General features: G+C 44.3%; 1 protein-coding gene across 2 annotated transcripts in view; it reads right to left on the bottom strand.

Moving 5' to 3' along the window:
• The window catches only part of DNMT1 (DNA methyltransferase 1), a 38899-nt gene that overhangs the window by 12410 nt on the left and 3352 nt on the right, over positions 1–23137 (bottom strand). For both annotated transcript variants that reach the window (XM_039873249.1, XM_039873250.1), the window contains exons 2-23: positions 19890–19926; positions 19291–19398; positions 18877–19096; positions 18125–18200; positions 16965–17043; positions 14431–14465; positions 13964–14048; positions 12530–12561; positions 11448–11532; positions 9741–9775; positions 9147–9228; positions 7579–7613; positions 7212–7257; positions 7037–7117; positions 6854–6963; positions 4058–4176; positions 3672–3764; positions 3060–3211; positions 2710–2897; positions 2427–2610; positions 1156–1253; positions 801–948 (exon numbers count right to left, since the gene is read on the bottom strand). In XM_039873249.1, coding sequence (XP_039729183.1) covers positions 801–948; positions 1156–1253; positions 2427–2610; positions 2710–2897; positions 3060–3211; positions 3672–3764; positions 4058–4176; positions 6854–6963; positions 7037–7117; positions 7212–7257; positions 7579–7613; positions 9147–9228; positions 9741–9775; positions 11448–11532; positions 12530–12561; positions 13964–14048; positions 14431–14465; positions 16965–17043; positions 18125–18200; positions 18877–19096; positions 19291–19398; positions 19890–19926 — 2128 coding nt within the window. The remainder of the gene's footprint in view (positions 1–800; positions 949–1155; positions 1254–2426; positions 2611–2709; positions 2898–3059; positions 3212–3671; positions 3765–4057; positions 4177–6853; positions 6964–7036; positions 7118–7211; positions 7258–7578; positions 7614–9146; positions 9229–9740; positions 9776–11447; positions 11533–12529; positions 12562–13963; positions 14049–14430; positions 14466–16964; positions 17044–18124; positions 18201–18876; positions 19097–19290; positions 19399–19889; positions 19927–23137) is intronic.

The following is a 23137-nucleotide window of genomic DNA, read 5'->3' as shown; positions in this document are numbered from 1 at the left end:
GCAGCAAATCAGATCCAGAACCCTATGTTAACAGCCCAGTCCCCACTCCTCGCCGTGGTCCTGCAGCTGCGTCCCACCCGACTCCTCCCTCAGCCACAGGCCTCTTTCCTTTCCTCCCACAAGGAAAGCTGGTTCCCCACTCAGGGCCTCCACCCCCATCCTTCCCTAGATCTTCGTGGGGCGGTTCCTCTCCCACTTCTGGGTCTCAGCCCAGATGTCACCTCCTCTAGAAAGGCTTCGCAGCTCGAGCCTCCCACCCCCTCCAGCTCTCCACCTGCCCAGACGTGCATGTCCGTCCCTTGCCTCAGTGTCACCGCCACAGGGCAAGGCTAAGCCCCGTCCCGGCCTGGGGCAGCCAACGGCAGGGCAAGGCCTCACGCTTGCTGAGGACACTCACTCTCCAGCTTTGGTACAGGAAATGAGCCTTAGATGGGGAGGTGGCCACAGAACAACCGGGAGGCGATCTGCTAGTGCCCTGAAGACCCATTCCCAGGCCAGAGGGGGTGTTGACAACTCTCTTCGAAACAAGCTCTGAAGTGGAAGGACCCTGACACCCTTAGAACTGTGTCAAATTCCTAGCTGGGAACCCTAAGAAAACCGAGTCTTTGAGCACCCAAGTAAAAGCACGTTTCTGGTGCATGGCCATGGGCCTCAGTCTCGCGGCCAGCCCTGCTCGTCTCCCAAGGCAAACAAGCAGGACCCAGGCTGCTTAAGAGGCCTGGTGGTGAGACATCAAGAGGCAACTCGCTCCTCACAAGGGTGGCAGTAGGGAGACTGACAGTAAGGTGATCCAGGATTACCTTAACGGCCTCTCCAATCCAAGAGATCCGGTTCTTGTTCTGTTTCTTTTTCTTGCCCTGATGCATTTTTTTGGGTGACGGCACCTCTGGGATATTGTCATCTACTTCTTCATCATCATCTGCCTCCTTCATGGCCATATTGGGACACCTACAAAGTCACTTGTATAAGAAAGCCTCCTTTTATAAGTAAAACCAAATGGGGCTGTTTTAGATAACAGGGACAGGCCTGTTGACAATGCTGGATAAAGCAATCCAGCCTGCTCTGAACATCTCCACCCAGCTGTCCCATACAAAGCATACCAGCCATCGGCTGGCATTGTCCTCTGCTACGAAAACAAGTGTCAGCCAAGCCTACCTCCTCTCTTGGCAAGCCTGTTTGCTCCGTCCGCTGCCACCAAATTTAACCATATCCTTACAGGCTTTACACTTTCCACACTCGGGCTGCTGACAAACCTGAAAGGTATTTAAAAAGTAAATTAAATGGCCACCAGTAACAGTTGGTAAGTGGTTTTTTGGCAAATTACCCTCTAGAAATTGTATATTTAGCCTCGTTAGAAGTACAGGAAATGAGGGTCAGGAACAAGATACCATTCACATCCTCCAGAATGGCAAAGGTTAAAAAGCCATACAGGTGGTATTGGGACAGGTGTGGGGAAACACACTGCTCAAAGGGTTTACGTCAGTAACACTGCTTTGGAGAGGAGTTTTCTAGATTAAAGTTAGGCATCTAACCCACACCCCAGCTATTCTACTTCTAGGTAGAAGCAGCCCCAGAAGTCCCGGTGTATAAGAGCAACAAGTTGCCCACCATCGAGGGCTAATGAAGTATGAGCGGTCAAAATGAATTAACTAGATCTACCTATTTCAACACATAATGATTACAAAAGATACCAGTTATGTATATTTTAAAAAGTTATTTTTTAAAGCTTGGATACAGACATGCTAGATAAAACAAGTAAAACCAAAACAAGAATGGTGAGGACATACAAATCCCTGCAGAGGGCTACCACTAAAGACAAAAGGAAACACTAGTGGACAGAGTGAACACAGGGTGCTTCTGAAAGCAAAAACTTGGTTTTTGCATCCAAGTTTTATTCCAAAATAAATCAAATAGATAAAAAAATATATCTGATTTCTGGGTCATAGCATTAGAGAAATCAGTTCCTCCAGAGTGAAGTAAAAATGCATTAAAAATTCACAGAAGAGGTCTTTTAAGGCCTCCAATCTAAGTTGGACAGAGTCCCTGTTTTCCCAGGAAAGTTAAAGCATCAGACGAAGCGGGCTCCTGGAGGATGTCCTCCCCTTGGAGGAAGCAGCTGCTGGGGTGGTCACTGCCTCCATCCGCACTCCAGGGCCTTCAGACACATGAGGTGCAGGCAGAGCAAATGCTACCCAAGAGGCCAGACTCTTTAATAAGACAGAGGCATTCACAGTAAAGTGTCCAAGCACACCTTTTTCAACAGCTGTCTTATCAATCTGTCCCGTGAGGCATGCAGGTACCCCCAGATCACCAAGTTTATCCAAGCTTGTTTTACGGGTCACATCCGAGCAGTGAGCATCTCAAACGAGATGAGAAAGAACTGAATTGCTCAGACTGTGAGGGGAGCCTGGCCCAGGTGAGGTTACCTCGCAGACACCACACCGCCGGCGTTTGAAGGCATTCTCCTTGTCTTCTCTGTCATCCTTCTCGATTTGCTCTGCGAAGAAAGTGTCGAAGATCTGGTAGACCAGCTTGGTGGTGGTGGCTTTCGTGGGACCTTTGTCCTTCTCCTTGGCGGAATGGCTGATTGTCTGACGTCTTTCAGCTCGCCTGGGAGAGAGGGTCCCACTCTGAGCAGCTGGGAGAGAGGGCACGGGACACTGCCTTCTCTGCTCTCAGGTCTTCAGTTTATTCCTGCCGTGTCCTTACCTTTTTCCCAGGGTGACCCCCGCCAACTTGATCAGGTCTCTCATGCAGGGGGTCAGGAAGATGGGCTGCTCATCACTGTCCCCAGCCTCATCATAACTCTCTACTTGTTCCACCACGAACTGAGCATGCCGCAGGAGAGAATCCTCAGTGAATCGATTCAGGTTGAGCACCGAAGGAGGAACAGTGGTCTTTAAGAAAAAAAAATAGAAATTCCTTAGGCGTAAGCAAAAACTGTTCTAATAAAAGTGAAGAACAGGTTATGCTGATTCTCGATATGAGTTTTCCAGCAATATCTATACTGCATGTAAATAGGTGTGAATCTCAGATTACGAAGAACCTAAACCTTGTACCTCGATCTTATTGATCAGGTCTTCGTAGGTCGAGTCGGGGTTGCTCTGCAGGAACTCGACGACTATCTTACTGATGTAGATCTTCTCCTGCATCACGCTGAACATTGGTGCGTACTCTGGGTTGGGATCCATCAGGATGTATTCGGCAAAGGCTGGAGTAAATGAGATATTTTTAAAAAGCAGTTGGAACCTGATAGCAGCTAACAGGCAGAGATGAGTCTATAAAGCTTATGGGGAGTCTAAAAGTCATTCCATACCCAAATGTCAAAAACTTAAAGTACAGTCAGAGCCAGCTCATTCAGAAGTGGCCTCTCGGAGCCAACTAGAGAATGGAGACCGGCTGAGGGTCTTACATTGAGCTCATCTAGGTTTTTGAAATTCCGAGTTTGAGTTGCAAAAATATGAGCTACTCGTAAAACTGGAAGGCCAGTTCCAAGGCCAGTTGTAACTATATGAGAGTCCATCCCAGTCTGACCGTACATGTCCCCACACGGGCAGCGGTGTTCATGTGAGCCCACTGAGACTCCCAGAGCCCAACCGAGCCCCTGGGAGGATGGGAGCAAAGGTTCTTCTCAGATCCCAGGAGAGTCCACAGATGGCCACATTACTTACAGGTGCTGAAGCCAATGAGAGCCTTTTCCCCTCCATCAAAACCAGTGATCCACCATTCATTTATGGGGCCAAGATTTTTGCCATTAACACCACCTAAGAGAGAGAAAAGAAAAAGTTTCTTGAAAGGAAATGGGATTCAGAACTATGACTCACATCAAAAACCCAGCAGGGCCCGTGGCACTAAAGTGCCCACCTGAGCTGACATCTCTTATCAGCCAAGCCAGCCAGTCCTCATCAGAGCCATCAGAGTGTGTTAGCTCATAGCTGTTCACAGCACGAAGTCTCAAGCCCTAACTCTGAGGCGATAGTTCTGAATATTGCTCTGTAGGCAAGCTATTTGTTTTTAAAATATCTTTCCCAAATATAACCTGGAATGTTCCACTTACCTTCAAGAGATGGATCATCATCATATATTGGTTTTGCTGAACCAGAGAAGAAGAGTTCAACATTCTTCTCAATGAGGCCAGTGTCGATCGGGCACAAGTGACCACGTTTACAGTACACGCTAGACGGGCAACAAAGAGTATGTTAACCAGTTGCAGTATGGAGCCAAGTTCAGACACAAGGTGACGAGATGATGTGCAAGTCCTAGACTGTTCTTTCTGGTCGCCAGAACACCAGCTCAGTAGTGTTTTCTCACCCAAACAGCTTCTACCTGATCCTCCTGCCCATATATCTAGAGTACAAGTATCTGTGAGATCGGTGAGACTGACAGTGGGATGATGGGAAATCTAACAAGAGAACAACTCGCTACATCCTCCCTCGGTACATTGCTAACGGAGAAATACCGGCTCTTAAACACATTCTACTCACAGCTGAGCAACCACAGCCTCTATCTAGCTTCAAAACATCTCCATCACTCCAAATAAAACCTCATACCCATTAAGCACTCACTCCCTATTCCCTCCCCATCCCTGGCAACCACGGATCTGCTTTGTTTCTTTGGACTTACCTCTTCATAATTCTTATATGGTTAGTTTTGTGTCGAGTTTAACCTCAATTAAAATTTTAATACAACAAAATACTGTATAATAGCATAAAAAGTGAGGTCCATCAGGGACACGGGAAAGATGGACCTCTGCTTCCCTCTGGCAGAGCCCAGGTTTAAGAACATCCACGGTCCCCCTGCCCAGACACACTCCCCGATATCCGCTAGGCTGTTCCTCATTAAGTAGGATGCCACTAAACTTAACAGCATGAATTAGAGGTCCTGCTTATGGACCTGCTTGTGCTGGCCTCGAGGACTACACCGCTGCACTGGATGCCACGCCACGCCTCAGTCCCCAGGTAGGCCACGCAGGATCTGTGCAGGTCTCCCAACAGCACCTCCCACCACACTCCCATGGCCTGGGGCCTTGGGAGCCAGAAATCCTCATCCTGGAATCTTGAGAAACTTTTTAAAAAATGAAAACAAACACTTTGAGTTGAGCTCCTCTACTACGTGCCAGGCATGGTAGACAACTGGGTCACAGACCTGCCTCAGGACTTGAAGTCCAATGAGAAAGGTGGGCCCATACCAAGGGAGGGGAGGACAGTGCAAACCCACAGAAGATGAGGATCCAGGGTCAAGCTACTGAGCTGTCTCTCGGCTCTCAGTAGAGGTGACATCAAGAAGTTCTAAGTCCCAGGCAGGGGGCAGGACCCACTGCTTTGCAGGATGGACCGCTCCTGAGACTTGCTTCCAGCCTCCACATGCAGCCCATGTATTAGAGTTGAGCAGAGTCCCTAAGCAACCCAGGCGGTCTTGCTTCAATGGCCTGATGCTAAAAGGCACATTATTCCCGGGAAGTGTGTCCTTGCTGCTACCTTCCCACCCTATAGGAGTGAGTCTACAACAGACTCCATCCCTGGGGGGAAGCCGAGAGATTCCAACTCCAACATTCTGGCTACAGTAGCCCAGGCTCCAGCTCCTGGCTCTCCCCCAAGCCTCTGTCCCAAGGAATGCCACAGGGAGGCACAAGGGTGTGAAAGCCAGTGACCCCAACACAACATGTTTTGCTTATGTCATCGGGAAGAGGTTTGGGTCAGGCTCCAGGGATCATTGGTAGATGAAGAGCATCCCAATATGGATCAGAATCCTGATCGTGTTGGACAGGAGGCTACAACCAACCCAACCACAAGGAGTGTGAAGAATGCTGCAGAGGAAACACACTGGGGTCTTAGCCCAGGAAATAAGAACCCCCCCAACCTGCTATGGGGCCCAGGTATGCAAAGCTGCTCAAAAGTGCAGTCTACCTGAGGCTTACAACGGGTGTTCCTGAGGTTATCCACCTGCCCCCACAACGTTCTTCTCCAGGGAGAACTGCACGTGCCGAGGCCTGAGAGAGGACATGGGCTGCTGCCCCTAGAGCCAAGCTGTTTCCCCAAGGAAACAAATTGAAGCCTCAGAGTAACTGCATCCCCAGTGTAAGGGAGTGGACTACACAGTGGAGGCCGAAGAGCATGGGGACTCTGCTCACTCAAGGGTCTGTTTGAGCCTTGCTGAAGGTATAGTCCGCACATCACAGGCTTTCGACCAGAGAAAATTCTAGAGTCATTGCCACAGCATACAAAGCCTTGCAGGATCTGGCCGCCTCCCCGGCCCCTGCTCCCTGACTATATCTACTACCACTTGTCCCCCCTAGTCCCTCTACTCCGGCCCAGCAGCCTCAACCCCAAGTCTTCCACAGCCAACAAGGGTCCACCGCTGAGCCTCTGTGCCGCTCACACTCCTCCCGGGATGTCTTTCCCTGGCTATCTTATGCCCCTAAGGTCTTTGCTCAAGTCACTTTCCCGTCATTTTAAAGTTTCTTTCTCCCGCCCACTCTCTGCTTTCCATTTATCATAGTTGTTACTACCTGACGAGCATAACTTTCGTTCTGCCTCCGTGAAAGCAGTGACCTGAGGCGCTATATCCGTAACGCCCAGTGCAGTTCCTAGGACAGAGCTGGTCCGCATGTGAATGAACGACCTCCCAGATGTGCACAGACTGAAGATTTAACATGCATAGTTTTAACAGCCAAAGAACCCCCCTCCCCCAAAAAAAACCCCCAGCAAAGATCTACTACACTTCACAAGCTGTGTGGCTTTTATCCATCACGTGTTAGCAGCATAAGACACGGTGCAGGTTAGGTACTAAAGACACTAAGGCCCTGGGCGTCTTTAGGGAGATGCCCTGTCACAATGAAGAGGCATATCAGTACCTGAAGCACGTCAGTTTGTGTTGGGGAAGAGCCTCGTAACTCTCAAAGCCGGATTCATTGGCGTCAAAGATGGACAGTCTCTCGTTTGTCAACAGCTGTGGCTCGTCCACCTGAGAGACATCAGACTGATAAGCAGAGGCACGCGAGGCAGAACGAAAGGCTGAAGGCGGTGCTGAAACTTACTGCGTCGGTGGGGTGATGCTCATACTTCAGTTCGGGGTCATCCAGGTACTGTCCACACTGAACACACCGCGGAGGATGGGTCTGTGGGGGCGTGACACAATGGTGCTCAGAGGGCCAGCTCTGAGCAATCGCATTAGTGCTGCGCCACCAGCTTTCTCCCTGGATGCAAGCTTACCTTGGAGGACACTACTGTTTTGGCTCGAGCCACTTTTTTCTCAGTTCTGGGAACAAAGCACAAGATGGTTTGTTTTTTTAGTCATTTCAGAATGTATCGGAATCCACCGCCAAAGTTATACTTAGACCACCCAACACACATGACACCAGGTGCTGCGTAAGGGGCAAGGTGCTAGGTCACAAGTGTCTCTACCACATAGAGAGGACCGGCCTCACATGGCAGAATTGGAGCATCTTGGTCCTGTGCTCACAGACCCGATCAGATTCAAAACTAAGCCTGGTCTGGCAAGTCATTAAAAGCCCCTTTTTCTTTCTAGAACTATTATCTTACTATCTGCTGTGTATAAAGACAAAAATAAAGTTCTTACGGTTCTTTGGATGTAGTTTTGCGTCTCTTCTCCTCCTAAATGGAGAAAACAAAAGAGAAAGGTAAAAAATACTTTACATCTGGATAATGCTTCGGAGTTAAGAATTTAACCTATGTATTTATCACAAAACCTAGTCAGAGGTAAAGAAGCCAGTGAGACCTGAGCCACCTCCAGTATATAGTCTTATAATCAAAATTCTTATAACCAAAAACTTCCTTAAAAGACTCATTAAGAGACCAAAAAGCAAGAAAACTTTAGCTTTCCTATACAAGCGGTACCTCAAGTAATTAACTGAGAAGGGATCCTATGGACTGAACTGTGTGCCCCTAATTTGTATGTTAGAGCCCTAACCCCGAGTATGACTTCAGGAATGGGGCTCTTAAGGAGGTGGCTAAGGTTAAATAAATGAGGTCATAAGATAGAGCTTTAATCCAATTGCACTAGTGTCCTTATTAGAAGGGACACCCGAGCTCATTCTCCCTCCGTGCTCACACAGGGAAAGGCCACGTGAGGACCCATCTAGGTGGCCGTTGGCAAGTCAGGAAGAAAGGCTTCACCAGAAACTAACCCTGCCGGCACTTTGACCTTGGACTTTCAGTCTCCCGAACTGTGAAGAAAATAAATATCTGTTGTTTAAACCAGACTATGGTATTTTCTTATAGCAGCCTGAGCAGACTAAAATTAAGGGGAAATTGTTTCTAGAACTATTTTGGATAATTAAAGAAACGACAGAACTAGACCATCCTACTTTGCAACTCCTAGTGTAATAGAATTAAGCAGTAACTGTTAAAAACATTAGACGAAAACTGAGGGGGACTTTATAACGGATGGATCTGGCGCCTGAGCCCAGCCATCAATCTTAACCCCATAAAGAGACAACTGTGACTTCTGGTGTGATACAACGGAAAGCATATGGTACCACCTCACAAGTCCTCTGGAAAACAGAAGACCTGGATCTGGTCAAGGCTCTGGACCCGACAGTCTGTGGGAGACGGGGCTGAAGGGGGATGTTAAATGCAAGACAAATGCAAATGGCAAAATCCAGAATACGGATCTCTCCAGATAACCGGTTCCTTGCACATACTGCAAAGGAGAGGAGAGGGGTGAAACTTTAGGACAAATATCACACAAATATATTGTATAGACTTTGTTTGGGTTCTGATCCAAACAAACCAACAAACCATAAGAACATAATGGAGACAATCAGAAGTCTGAACGCAAAACTAGAATTCAATATTATTGTGTTATGATGGGACTGCAGTATTTTAAGAGTCTTTCCTTTTATAAGTAGTTATTCTGTAAATATTTTAGTAATATATCTGGGATTTGCTCATCATCAGGGGTGAAGGGAGGATAAGGAGGATGAGCAGGGCTTGGTTAAAACACTTGATCACAAGTCGGTAATTATTGAAGGCTAATGAGAAAGTGAGAATTTACTACCCTATTCTGCTCAATTTTGGGTATGCTTGAATATTTCCAAAACAAAGTTAATTTTTAAAAAGTCACTTTAACATCCCAGCAGATGGAATGTATGAAATATGGTAAAGTTAAAAAAAGCAATGCCTTACTTTCTCATCTTCATCTCTTTCATCAGAAACTTGTGGTTTTACTCTTTCAGGTTCTTTTTCTTCAGGTCTCCGTTTGGCAGCTCTGTTGGTTAAACAAATATACACCAAATGTTAGTGCAGAAAAACTAACCATATTGCCAACATGCATCAAAAGACAAACTAATGACTTCCTATCAAAAAGCAAAATATTCAGAATACATCTAGGGCACAGATTCTTTATTCCCATCCAAAAAAGAGAGCCCCCTTGTCATGGTGGCTCTAAAGGCACGCTGCTAACTCGTAATCCTGAAACGAAGCTTTCAGAAGCCCCATGTGACCCCTCAGATGTCGGGGGCATGATGAGAAGTGCTGGAAGCTAATGGACACAAGTGACTGCAGTGACGGGAGTTCCGCTGAAGTGGCAGAGTGTAAGAGGAAAGTACAGGGCCCAGAGTTTGGCTTCTTATCCAACCCTGCCCCAACTAATCCAATCTTCCGATAGCATCAGCAACTCCGTGTAAACCTCTACATCGTCACAGGTCTCTAGAACAGTTATTTCAGTAATTAAAATTACACAAAGCACAGCACAAAAGCGCAAGCATTTTAACCACTTACAGATCTTTGGGTTGACTTCTGTGCCTCTTTTCATCCTGAGAGGGGAAAGCAGGGGTGGAGATATAAAGGGGGAAAAATTAGCCTCTGAGAAAAGAGCTAGACCAAACCCGAAGTATCAGTTAGTGATCGCAGCACTGTGGAACTAGAGAATAGGAAAATCTAGGCAGATCTTCAGGGTAGAGATGAGGCTTCAAATTTTTAACTCAGCTCCCTATCCCTTAAAAACAAGAGTTGACCAGGAGTTGGCAAACTTTCTATAAAGGGTCAGTAAAAAAACATCTTCAGATTTGCAAACCACGTGGTCTGTGTCACTACTACTCAACTCTACCACTGTAGCGCAAAAGCAACCAGAAATAATACACAAATGAAAAGGCATGGCTGTGTTCCAATAAAATTTAATTTAGAAAAACAGGCAGAGGGCTGGATTTGGCCTGCGGGCCATATTTTACCAAGCCCTGTCCCAGAAAAGCTCAGAGTAAAAGGGAATATTATAGCAATTTTGCTTATGTTGGCCAAAATGCCTACAGCTCCATCTGTCATCTAGTCACAGGTGAAGACTTTACCCAGACAGGCACTGGGATAGTGGCGGGTGGAGGGGGCAGAGGGGACACGACTTTGAATCTACTGTGGAAAATTAAGAATTCCCAATTATGTTACCAACTCCTTGTTCTATATGGACAATCTAATAATTTCTGAGCCTTCAGGCAAAAAATACTGTTCTGATAACATAGCTCTTCTTCGTAAAGCAACAAATCTACGAATGGATCTATCAAAAAAAAGTCAAAAATATCAAAAAGGCAAAAGTGCTGGCTATCTGATCTAAAGCTCCTGCCAGTCTGAGAATGGGTGGCTGACGACACCACTAAGATCTCTCTAGATCTGAAGGGCAAGTGCTGACAGGAAGGTAACCAATATCTGAACAGGAAAGGTGAGAGATAAGATGTTAGAGCAAGCTGGAGAGGACACCAAGAGTCATCTGCCACAGGACGAGAACAGACGCCCATCACCAACCAGGCTGGAAGTGAGAATGCTCACGACCCAGGAATTCTGTGACCTCGGGCTCCACTCTCCAGATCGCAACAGACAGAAGCCCACAGACAATCGTGGGATCACCCTAGTTCAGCCTCTTAGATGGGACAAAACTGCCCTAAGGAGCTCAAGGTTCCTATGGTGCGGCCCGGGCAGATCTATCCTCCACCCAGAGTTCAGATGGCAGGACAGCCCTGCGGATAATAACCCTGCCATCCTGACTTTTACACAGGCCCAGCCCTCTCAATGTGGAATGCTTAAACCCTCAAATGTGTTTACTTAGCTGAACTGGAGGTGAGGAGGCTGGTGGAAGTGAAGGGAGCTAGACTCAACTTAGGAAAATGATTGATAAAACAGCACAGGCATGGAGGACACACGTATCTGGGTTGACACGTTGGGCCTTCAGAAAAAAATCGAGCTAGTTCCAAACACATCTTAGTCAAGGCACACACAGGCTTCACTGTTGTGGATAGACAGACAACTGAACACTCACTACGTACCAGGCACTGACATGCAGTGACAACCACCAGACCCCAGGAGGGTGACTAGGTAATTTGCCCAGAGTTGCCCCACGGGTAGGTAGGACTGGATTTAAACCCAGAGCCCTGCCCCAGGCCATTTCTCCCAACCAAATGGGAACATAAGAATAAAGTAAAGTAACAAAGATTCAGTCATTACTTTTCCATCTCCTTCCTCCATTTCATCATGAACTCCTGGTCTTGCTTCTCTGTCAAGCTCCTCCTTAGATTTCTGTTTAGGTGTCCTGTCACAAAAGAAAAGACACATCCCCACAAGTCAGCTCAGGGAGTCTAATGCCATTGCAAGCAGCCCAATGAAGACCTATACATGGTCTCCTCCTCGAGTTAGAGTACAGGTCGCCTTCCTCGTCTGAAAGGCAAGGCTTCTTTGCAGGAAACCTGAAAGGCATTTATCACCTCAGAACTTATTATCTCAGAAATGTCACCAACACTTCGTACAAACGTTGATGAGATGCCAGTAGTTTAAAATGAAAAACAGATAACAGGATTCCACTGAGTTCTTGTGACATGACAGAAATCCTACCTGCAGAGCAGGCGTCCAGCCCCCACGACGCCAACCCTGTGCAGGTAAGCAAGAGCTGGTCTGACGTGCAGTCTGCAGACATGGGATCTTCACTGCTCCCCCGACCACTAAGATCCGGGTTCTGCCCACCCCCAGACTTATTAGGCTCAGTCTCAAAATCTGCTTCACCCAATTGGATGTAAGAAAGCCTTGAAAAAATGCTGCTTTTCACTTCTGCCCTCACTCTCTGCCACTGCCATGAGATTGCACCCAGGCTGGCCAAATCATGTGGCAGAAGCAGGTCAGCCCCGTCATCCCTGGCAAGCCTGGCAAAGATAGCTGACAGTCACCCAGCTGTAGACGCCTGAGCTCAATAAATGCTTACTGTCTTAGGCCACTGAGCTTTGGGGCTATTTGTTACACGGTGTCTCCATAGCTATGAGTGATGAACATAGCTGTTCATTCAGTGCCCCTTAACCATCCCTGAAACTGTCTGCTGTTATGACCACCACTAAAGAAGGACCTGGGGTCAAGGTCAGCTGACCTCAGCTTTGACTGTGGTGGTCTGACCTTTCTACGAATGGAATTCACGTACATACTACATAAATACTTAATGCACCTACCTAATGGTCTGTCCAATCCATTATTTCTACCAGAACACTTATTTTAACAATTAAATTTCACAATATGAAGTACAAAGGCATGTTAACTATACTTACGGTTCTTTGGTTTGACTTCGGAGTCTCTTGTCCTAAGTGAGGGGAAAAAAAGACTAGTTAATTTTTCCCCATTTGGTCCTGATCTTTCTGTTAAAGTGTTCTATGGAAATAAAATATCTAAACTGATCCTACGGTTTAGTTAATAGTAATAAAAATTGTCTGCCTTCAAGATAGACTTTTTTTAGTGGGGCAAGTAGGCAGGAAATTAAAGAAACTCTTAGAGAACAGATCCTGCAGTTCAAGTATTTACCCGCAAATCCCCATATCACCTATAGTGGATAAGTGTTGATAACCTCATAGATAATAATTTTATACCAAAACTAGGGATCTGTAATAAAGGAATGAAGTAGAATGACACAATCTGCACAAGAGCTCCATCTCCAACATGGACAACACACCATTTTGAGCCCAAGCTTAAAGAGCTAAATACACCTCTCTAGAGAACTGCTCAAGGCAAACTCAGCCTCAGAAATGCCACACATTGTGTAAAGAGGCCACAAAGGTCAGTGGTGTTAAGAGAAGAAACACATTGCAAGAAGGGATCCTGGGAGTCTTGCCCAAAGCTCCTTCTTTAGAGGGTGGTCAAGCTAGATCACTAGAACTGTCTGTTCTAAAAGGAACTTGACATGTGTCCCAAATGTAACCTCTACCTAATTTTAACTAGTATCAGGGTAGGGAAGGTAAAAGATTAGCTTCAAGCACCAAACGGTTCAAGAATTAGCATGCAGCTTAGTTGATCCCCCATCAGAGCAAAATAACAGACACCCATCCTTTAACAGGCTCCCGATAAAGGTACCCACCACCAATCCCAAGAATCATAAGAAACTCTAATCCATGTCTTCACGTGAAAACCAAAATGGGACCCTATATTGGTCCATTACCCATGACCACCCGACGTCAGCCTTTTGTCATATGGGACAGTGCTATCTAATGGTAAAGCTTCCGGTATTAGACCCTCATTCCCTCTCCTACCCCTCAAGAGGGTTCAGGTGGTACATCTGTGTTTCACTTTACAAAGCTGGAGGATTACTGGTCTTATCTAAGACTATAACTTTATATCTGGGTGGTACCATAGAACCTTAGCACCTCACATGTTTGAAATGAGGTCTTTGTGACCTCGTGAGCAAGAGGAAGGGAGGAGAGGGGACAGACTGAAGCTCTGTGATTGACTGACAAGAGAGCAAAGGTCTGGCTGACCCCAGGCCTACCACTGATGTACTACCATCACCACAGCTGCATAACCCCCTTCCAAGTAGAGAATTACCAGAAAAACGGAGTTTGAAAAGTGTTTTAGTCAAAGTCAAGGTTATTTTGATCGTTAGGAAAGTCGTTCTGTTCCTACACACTCCCCATCCCTTAACTCCTTTCCTAGAACCAAATGAGGACTCTGAGATTAAGGTAGAAGTGACAAACTTGGAAGTGACCAGGCTTTACTTTTTCATCTCTTTCTTCTTCCACTTCTTTGTGTGTTCCTGGCTTTACTCTTTCCGGTTCTTCCGCAGGGAGTGGTCTAGCAACTCTGTCAAGCAAAATAACACACCTCAAGGGTGACTTTCACAGACTCATCCCCTGGAAGCAGTTTTCATAAAGTCCTCCTTCCTACCCCAAAAAGTGATCATCTCAGGAACCCTGAAAGGCACAGACTACTTCGACATTTAATCTTTAAATGTAAACTTTTATTTCTGGTTCTGAGGACAACCAGCAGTTGTCGTTCAATTTATGCTCTGTAATGAGAATTCTATCTGAATCAAAAGGTTAACCTGACCCCTAACTTAGCATCATTAAGCTATCTATCATCACCATGGTAACTCACTATAAAACTTCTTCAAACATTTCTGAAAAATCATTACAGTAATCAAGATTATACACTGCACAGAAAAAGGTATATTAGTTATTCTTACGGTTCTCTGGATGTAACTCGACGTCTCTTTTCCTCCTATGTGGAGAGAAGGCGAGAAAAGAGAAACAAGAACATTCATTTCAAAAGATCAAAACCAGAAACATAAATCAAAGTATTAAGTAACTACACTGATACTATTAAAGAGGGTGGGCAATGGGGGGGTGGGGTCTGGGTTTGGGGGAGATCTGGGTGACCAATAGTCTGGTGTGACATCCCACCTCCCTCCCTCAAAACAAAAAAGTCCAGGAGTCCGCCCAGCACCTGTCTGCGTACTACAGAGAGTCTAGTGTGGCTACATAAGAGATCGGATCTTGCACCTCACGTCAAGAATTCTTTAATATTAGAAAGAAACAAAGCAGTAATTGGAGATTCACATTAATGGAAGTGATAACTACTTAAATTGGACACAAGCTCTGCTTCTCAGATGAATACCCTAGTACACTAGTTTTCGAAGTTAATATTTGCCATCTGCAGGATAGCTGTATTTATGTATTTAAAAGGGATAAAATAGTATAGTTATGAAACAGATCTGTGTCTTGTTTGAGGCAGAAGTTAGGTAAATTCATGTGTATATATGTGACTATACGCACCTATGAAAACTCGGGAAATCTGAATAAAGTTGGCAGATTATACCAATGTCAATTTTCTGGTTTGGTTATTGTTATTAGTTATGTGAGATGTTACCATTGGGGAAAGTTGGGTAAATTACACAGAACTCTGGAATATATGTTAAAAATCTGAATATATATGTGTTTACATATAATTCTGCCTCCAGACTCAAGCTGCACCATCAACTCCTCCCTGGGCCTATCCTCTGTATTTCAGACTTGCCAGTCTCATAATCACGTGAACCAGTTACTTAAAATTAATCTCATATATACATGTCCACGCAGACATCCTATTGGTTCTATTTGTCTACACATATATATAATCTGAAACAATACAAAAGAAACTAATAAATGTTTGCCTCTAAGAAAGGCAAATTGGAGGTTCAGGGGAAAGGGGAAGGAGGGACATCTTTGTACTGTACATCCTTTTGTATTCTTTGAAAGTTTTAGCAGATATGTGTAATATCTGTGTTTAAAAACATCAAATTCTCGAGACTTTAAGTTGACTAACGTAATATTCTCTGTATTACTACTTATTTGATCAATGCCATCTGACAACACCGATTTGATATACTAAGACTTATTCTAGCACACTGAAATAAACACTGTTTTTACAAGTGTTCATCCATGAAGCCCCAAGGCCTCACACACAGTGCCAGTGAACCGGCTTCCAGTATGTTTCTTTAGAAACCAAATGAACAGGCTATGCAAGCCCTCCAAAAGGATAGGGTGCTAGAGATAACTCTGAAGCTAGTGCATTTTTAAAACAGAGTTACCAATATTACAAGAGCCAGCTTGCTTTCAACTGTTAATAATTCTTTCTAGTAGACAAGAGACTTAGCCACATGACTTGGACAAGCTGTTTCCCCTCTGTGCCCCAGTTTCCCACTTAAGTGGGTAGTCTGACTAAATCTAACTACAGGTACCTGAAAAAAAGATCATGAACAGTGATATCTAGTCCCCAGGAATAGAGTGGTATGAGAATCAGTGTGTCCTACAACAACATGTCAAGCCTACCTCAACAATACTGGTATCCCAGTGACCTCGAGTGACCCCTTAGCCCAGTGCTTCTCACCCAAGGCAATTTTGCCCCACCCCCAGGGTACATCTGGCAATATCTGAAGATAATTTTGGTTGTCACAGCTGGAAAGGGAGAGGGGGATGCTACTGGCATCTAGCTGGTAGAGGTCCGGGATGCTGCTAAATGCTCTGCAGTACGTGCGACTGCCCCTATAGCAAAGAATTATCCAGCCCCCCAAATAAATGCTACAGTGAGAAACCCCACCTTAGAGCAAACCATGGAGACTCATCTTTACTAAGTAGCAGTTAGGCATTTACTACCCAAACGTAAACCAATACAGGCTTTCCTTCGAATCCTGTGGCAAAATTGAAATGAAAATCAATAGCATGTGACCATCTGGTATTATGTAGGTGTAGCCATCCTTAAGTCACATGGGACAATACCAGAGATTGACATTTTCTCTATCAAAGGTCTTTAGCGAGCCACCAGTTTTCTAACCTAAGAAGTCTAAGCATCGTTATTATACGACATAACAAATGCAGAATTCTCTGCTTTTACAGAGAAATTAGATGTGGGAAAGGCGATTATCTGACATCAGAAGCAAATGCTTTAAACATGTCACATCTGCTGGTTTGATTGTCATAACTCTTGTCAGCTTGAGAGGTAGGAAGGAAGACAGAGGAGGGAACAGACTCTGACATTATGGGGCTGTGTGAGTGGCAGGGCCTGCCGAGCCCTCAGGTCTAACTGTGCTAAACTGTGTACTGCCCTGGGCCACGCAGGGCACGCTCCAACACCTTCTCAGTTGCTCTAAGTCCATTTAGACAGACCAAACATAAAGTCACAATCATCAGCAAATGTAACAAAAAAAGGTGGAGTGAAGAACCTTGAAAGAGCCACCCCTACCTGGTCTTTTTCCTCTTCATGGACAGAATCGTCCAATTTGGCTCTTTCAGGGTCTTCTTCAGGTTTCCGTTTGGCAGGGCTGTCAAACACAGTAGAGCCAACCGTTAGCTCGGCTAGACCTCCAGCCGGTGTGGTGTCTACGTCTTTAGGGCAGCCTCGGGGCATTCATGCCCTCTTCCCAAGGAGAAGCCCTAGTTGTTAGGGTACTGAAGGAAGCTCCAGGTTTAATGTTTCTTTGAGTGACAGGTTTAGAATATTGCCATTTTGCAAACCCTAAGAGATCGCGGATCTAAGATGTTGATCGTTAGCCGCTGGTAATACAAGAGACATCATATCTATGAAGTCTCAAAAATAAATAAAGCTGGAATCTGATCACGCCTCTAGACTTATCTACCAGTTTCCAGGAAATGGAAACAAGGGAACACATTAAACACCATAAAAATAGTCAGCCAGATCTAGAATTTCTATTGGACAAAAGATCCAGTTTTTTCAAATAAACGTCAAGAAAACAAGAAAAAGAATCTATAACTTAAAAGGCTCAAGGAACAAATCAACGAACTCAGTTTATTTGCTCCACATGGGGAAATATGAACACTAGCTATATATCTGATAGTAAAGAATTGTTATATTTCATAAAGCATGAAAATAATGTTATGTCTTTTTTAAAAGACTGTTTACTAAATGTTAGCAATTATAGCAAAGTATGGATTAAAAATTTGTCCAAGAGAAAGACCTCATCGTCTAGAAATCTATTGAAATATTTACGGATAATATGTCTGGGATTGGTTTCAAAGCAATGCAGTTCGGAGGACATGGGAGTATATGGAATTAAACCACTTAGAATAATCCAGGTGGAGTGTATGGGGGTATAGATAAAATGATGGCCAGGAGCTATTAACTAGTGACACTAGGTGATGGGTGCTTGGGGCTCGTTTCACTAAAAATTTGTTAATTTTGTATGTATTTGAAGTTTCCTATAGTAAGAATAGATGAGGTATTCACAAATGCTGTTCATTAATGTCTAATGAACAAAACCACAAGATGAAAACCTACGCAATGTGGAAGTCAGAATTGCTAAATTACGTCCTAATCTCCATACATGTTTTACCAAAAACCATTGCCCCCTAGAAAAGGCAGTTGTCAATTCATCATATACGGACCCTCTTGCGAAATGAGAAGTGATAGTGGTCTGCCTGGTAGTCTGCCTTGTGATCCTGGGGCTAGGTGAGACTTCAGCTGTTTAAAGAAAAAAAAAAGGAGCAAGAGAAAAAAAGCACTATGAATAAAAAAATTCACAGCAAAGGTGCAGTTCTTCAGTGTCACCAAGTTAGTGCAGAGAACCAGGTTCTGAGAATTAAGTGTCCTTCCCCTCTTACCCTAATCGACAACTGTCTTGATAAAGTGAGCAATTAGCACCTGCCAGTTTGCTGAGCCATTTTACACAGGCTTTTATTTGAGGGGCCGACCCCTGAACCAGACAAAGGAAGAGAACCTCCCCCTGTATCGTAAACAGTGAAGTAGCCAAGAACCGGACATGAGCTAAAGTCTACTCTCTTTTGTTTGTAAAGATTCCAAAAGTTACTTTGATTACAAACTGGGAAGGAATCTAATAAACAGGTAGCTTAAATAGGCCTATAACTTAGAAGCAGTAAGTATTAGTAGCTCCTGTTACCTCATACCTCATAAACTTAGCCATGTTTTGAGTTCTAATGCTCTAGACTTGGTCAAACACAAAATTTAGAGTAGTATACACCTAAACTAGTTAGGAATTATGATGCAGTACTTACTATTTAGAAGTATACACAAGAAACAACACAGAAAATACTGCCCAGGGGGACCTATGACTCCAAATCTGACTGCCTCCTTATGAGGTAGCAGTCTCCATCAGGGTCAAACAGTCAAGGGTTCTTACACTTCGTCTCTCCATCGGACTTGCTTCTCCTGGGCATGCAAGGTTTGGACACGAGTTTGGGGGACTTGTTTTCCTCTGCCATTACAACTCTGCGGTCCTCACCACTTGAATGGCTCCCGTTTTCTAGACATCCATTCACTTCCCGACTGAAAGCATGAGCTCCGTTCTCCAAGGACAAATCTTTATTTAAAAGGGATTTGACTTTAGCCAGGTAGCCCTCCTACAGCAGGAAAGGATAATTTAAGTAGCAATGAATGTAAACAAGTGGCAGTAAGAGAATAAGGAAACACACGCATTTCCTTTATAGCTACTAGGTAACAAGGAGAGCTGGGGATTATTCTGCCTCCCTGGTCACAGACGAGCTACATGAGAAGAGACGTTTTCTCGACGCCAGGATGCTGAGTACTGACTTACCTCTGATAATTCTTCTTTGTGTAATTTCGTTTCCAAGTCACATAACTGATTCTTTATTTCTGTTTGCAGAAATTCATGCAAGAGATTCAATTTCTCCTTCACACACTCCTAAGGGAAGGATATAGGTTTAGAAGTCCCCAAGCTACTAACTAATGGACTAATACACAAAGAATCTCACTGCCTGGTCACGTAACAATGACTGGCAGGCAATGCTGACTTCGCCCAAAAAAACTTAAGTTTTTGCAAGACACGTTAGTGATGTCTTCATTAAGATCCCATCACACCATCTCCAGAGTGGTAAAAAAAAAAAATGGAAAGATCAGAGGTGAGATGGAGACACATAATGCTGTATTAGAACAAAACTGCTTCTGAAAACAGTCTGACTAGGACAAGTTACAATTTCCCAATCAAGGTTTGGGAAACTGTCAAGAAGTTACCAAAAGTCAACTAATATTAGCAGCACGTTAATGCGGCACATTAAACAAGAACATTTCCAAGTTTTTTTATCGAAAAAAGCCAATTCCACTTAAACTTTTTATAAATCATAAACTAACTGTCAAATAATTACTTTGGTAAGATTTTTTAAAGTTGGAGATTACCTTTTCCGTTAAACTATCTCTTTCCAAATCTTTGAGCCTGGGGGAAGAAAATAAGGGAGAAAGAAAGAAATTCTTGTTAAACAACTTTACCTTAAAAATTAGTATCACAATTTTAAGAAACTTTGGCAGTAAATTCAACATATATGAATGCTAGGAAAAAATACAGTAATTCACCCCTCCCCCACGCCTAAGACTGCCTATTGCAATGCTTACACATTAAGTCATTTGCAATTGCAACGAGGTCTCTTTTGAGGGGGGTAGTTTTTTCTGATGATGGAGAGAGGGGAGTTCTATAACAATACGTTATCATTTTAAAAGGTACTGGGAAAGGAAGCAGGTCACAGAGTTGGGGTCCTTCTGTAAGTTAAGTGACCTACAGGTAGTATTCCTTCAGTTGGATTTGAGAAGAGCCCATAAGAAGGCACAGCACAGCGTGGTCATGTTAGCATGAGGCGCCAGGGCCACAGGACACTGTGGGAAACAGATGGCTAACATTCTCAAAGGCTAGGATGGAGAGAGGGCTGCATTCTAATGAGGAACATATGCAATGGAGGAATCCAGGCATCTGGGGCAGCAGGGGTACCCATAAACAGGGGAGATGGGTAAAGTTAGAGGAGTTGGCTGGCGCCTCACCCAAGAGCTCATCATTTTTACCTATTCATTCAGAAGTGCAGAACTGTCATGAGTTTGGCTGGGAAAAATCATGGTCTGATTTAATTATTGAAGATTAGTGTCTTGCCTCTTTTGGGGAAAGGAGAAAAAAAAATAAAGGAACAAGAATAGAAGGTACCTAGGAAAGGGAGGTGAGCAGAGGCTATTCCTAGCCTGGGTGCTGACTGTGGGGTATAAACAGGTCTAACCAGATGAGCGAGTGTCAGTCAGTGCGGGGGGGTGGGGGGGGTGAGCACAGCGACAGGGCCTCCACCATCTCTGGGTCTTCCCACCCAGCACCCACACAGACTAGGTACTCAGTTATCACCAGCCCAAAGGGCAGGAAGAGAGCAAGTGTTAGCAGTAAAGCCAGAAACATGAGTGGCAGGCTTTGCAGGACCAGTGTCACGCAGTGGCTACTCCGAGTGCATGCTGCTTCTAGCTTCAATCACCGCTTGCATCTGTAGGTACCTAATGTACACTAGGCCTTGTTCCAGGCAACGAGCTGGGTGACTGGACACAGGCATTGCCAGGCAGGGACCTCCTGACTTGAGTCATCAGGAAAGGTCTTTCTTCAGAAAAGACACCCAGCAGACTGCAGGTATGGTGGGAGCACAGACGACCCTTGAACACCATGGGTCCACTTATACATGGTTTTTTCCCCAATAAATACTGTAAATGTATTTTCTTGTCCTTACGATTTTCTTAATAAGTTTCTTTTCTCTAGCTTACTTTATCATAATAGTTTATAATACCTATGTAAAAAATAAAAAACAAATAGTCAATTTACACATAAAGCTTCCACCCAACAGTAGGCTCTTAGTTAGGTTTGGGAGAGTCAAAAGCTATAGGTAGATTTTCAACTGTGCAGGGGGTTGGGACATTGTTCAAGGGGCAACTACACATATCACGTCCAGAAGCTGGGAAAGGAAACTCAGCTCAGAGAGCCAGCAAGAGAAGAATTTCAGTCTTATAACTATAAGGAACTAAGTTCTGCCAACAACCCAAAGGAGTAGAAAACAGATTCTCCTCTAGATCAGGGGTCCACAACCCTGGGGCTGCACAGCAGGAGGTGAGCAGCGGGCAAGCAAGCGAAGCTTCATCTGTGTTTGCAGCCGCTCCCCAGCACTAGCATCACCACCTCAGCTCCACCTCAGATCATCAGGCATTAGATTCTCATAGGAGCGCTGGTCCCTGGTGCCAAAAAGGTTGGGGACCACCACACTAAAGCCTCCAAAAAGGAATGCAGACTGCTGACACTTTGATATTAATCCAGTGAGACTCATACCAGATTTCTGACCTACAGAACTGTAAGAGAATAAATTTGTTTTATTTAAGCCATTAAGTTTATGGTAATGTTATAGCAGCAATTAAAAACCAATACAGTATCAGAAATTCAGAACTTTTGGGTGGGAAAAACAGTAAGCAGGCCATGAGTTTTAGAAGTGACATTTCAGTGAACAGCAGCTGTACAGATAGATGGCTATTCAGCATCTAGAATCAGAACCGGCACTCCAGAGAGGTATCAAAACTGGAGGTGTCCAGGCATGGATGGAACTGGAAAGTATCATGCTAAGTGAAATAAGTCAAACAGAGAGACAAATGCCATATGATCTCAGTTATATATGGAATCTAAAGAACAAAATAAATGAACAAACAACAGAAATAGATTCATAGATACAGAGAACAAACTGATGGTTGCCTGATGGGAGGGGGGTTGGGTAAAAAAGGTGAAGGGATTAAGAAGTACAAATTGGTAGTTACAAAATAGTCATGGGGATCTAAAGCATAGAGAAACAGTCAATGATATTATAATACCTAGGTGTAGTGCCAGGTGGGTACTAGACTAGTCAGGGGAACACGTCGTAAATCAATGTCTAACCACTATGCTGTACACCTGAAACTAATAAAAAATAATTGAATGTCAACTGTAATTGAAAAAAAAATTTTTTAAGGTGGAAAAAAGGTGAAGGGAATTAACAGATTCGAACTTCTAGTTATAAAATAAATAAGTCATGGAGATGTAATGTATAGTATAGGCAATATAGTCAATAATATTGTAATAACGTTGTACAGTATCAGATGGTTATTAGACTTAGCACGGTGACCATTTATTTAGATATATTAACACTGAATAATTATGGTGTACACCTGAAACTAATATTGTATGTTAGCTATCTTTTAAAAAAAAAATCACTTTAAAAGAAAAAAAACTGGAGGTATCTATCTCCAGTGGGTGACCCAGTTGCTGAAAGTAGAAGTCTCACGACTGAAAGAGATAAGGGTCAAAGAATGAAAGAAAAGGGATGGAGAAAGGGCTGGGGATCAGGCAAGAAAGAAGCTCCCTGATAGTAGACAGCATCACAAAAGCCAAAGATACAAAGAATTAAAAAGCAAGATGTTGAGAGTTGAAAGATAAAAAGCCACTTCAACCCTTTAGAGAGGAATGCCTGCCTAATCAAGAGTAGGAGTAGACAGCTGGCACAAAAGCTAAGGTGGCAGCAGAAAGAACAAGTCCAGATCATTCTACAAGCCAGGCAAAGAGGAAGGTTGGAATAAGCCAGCATATGCCTCATTTCTATCTGATATACAATGCC

The sequence above is a fragment of the Pteropus medius genome, unplaced genomic scaffold (genome assembly GCF_902729225.1).
Source record: "Pteropus medius unplaced genomic scaffold, Ma_sr-lr_union100, whole genome shotgun sequence".
Lineage (NCBI taxonomy): Eukaryota > Metazoa > Chordata > Mammalia > Chiroptera > Pteropodidae > Pteropus > Pteropus medius.
The sequence above is the reverse complement of the archived record's forward strand: the minus strand, read 5'-3'. Positions and strand labels throughout refer to the sequence as shown.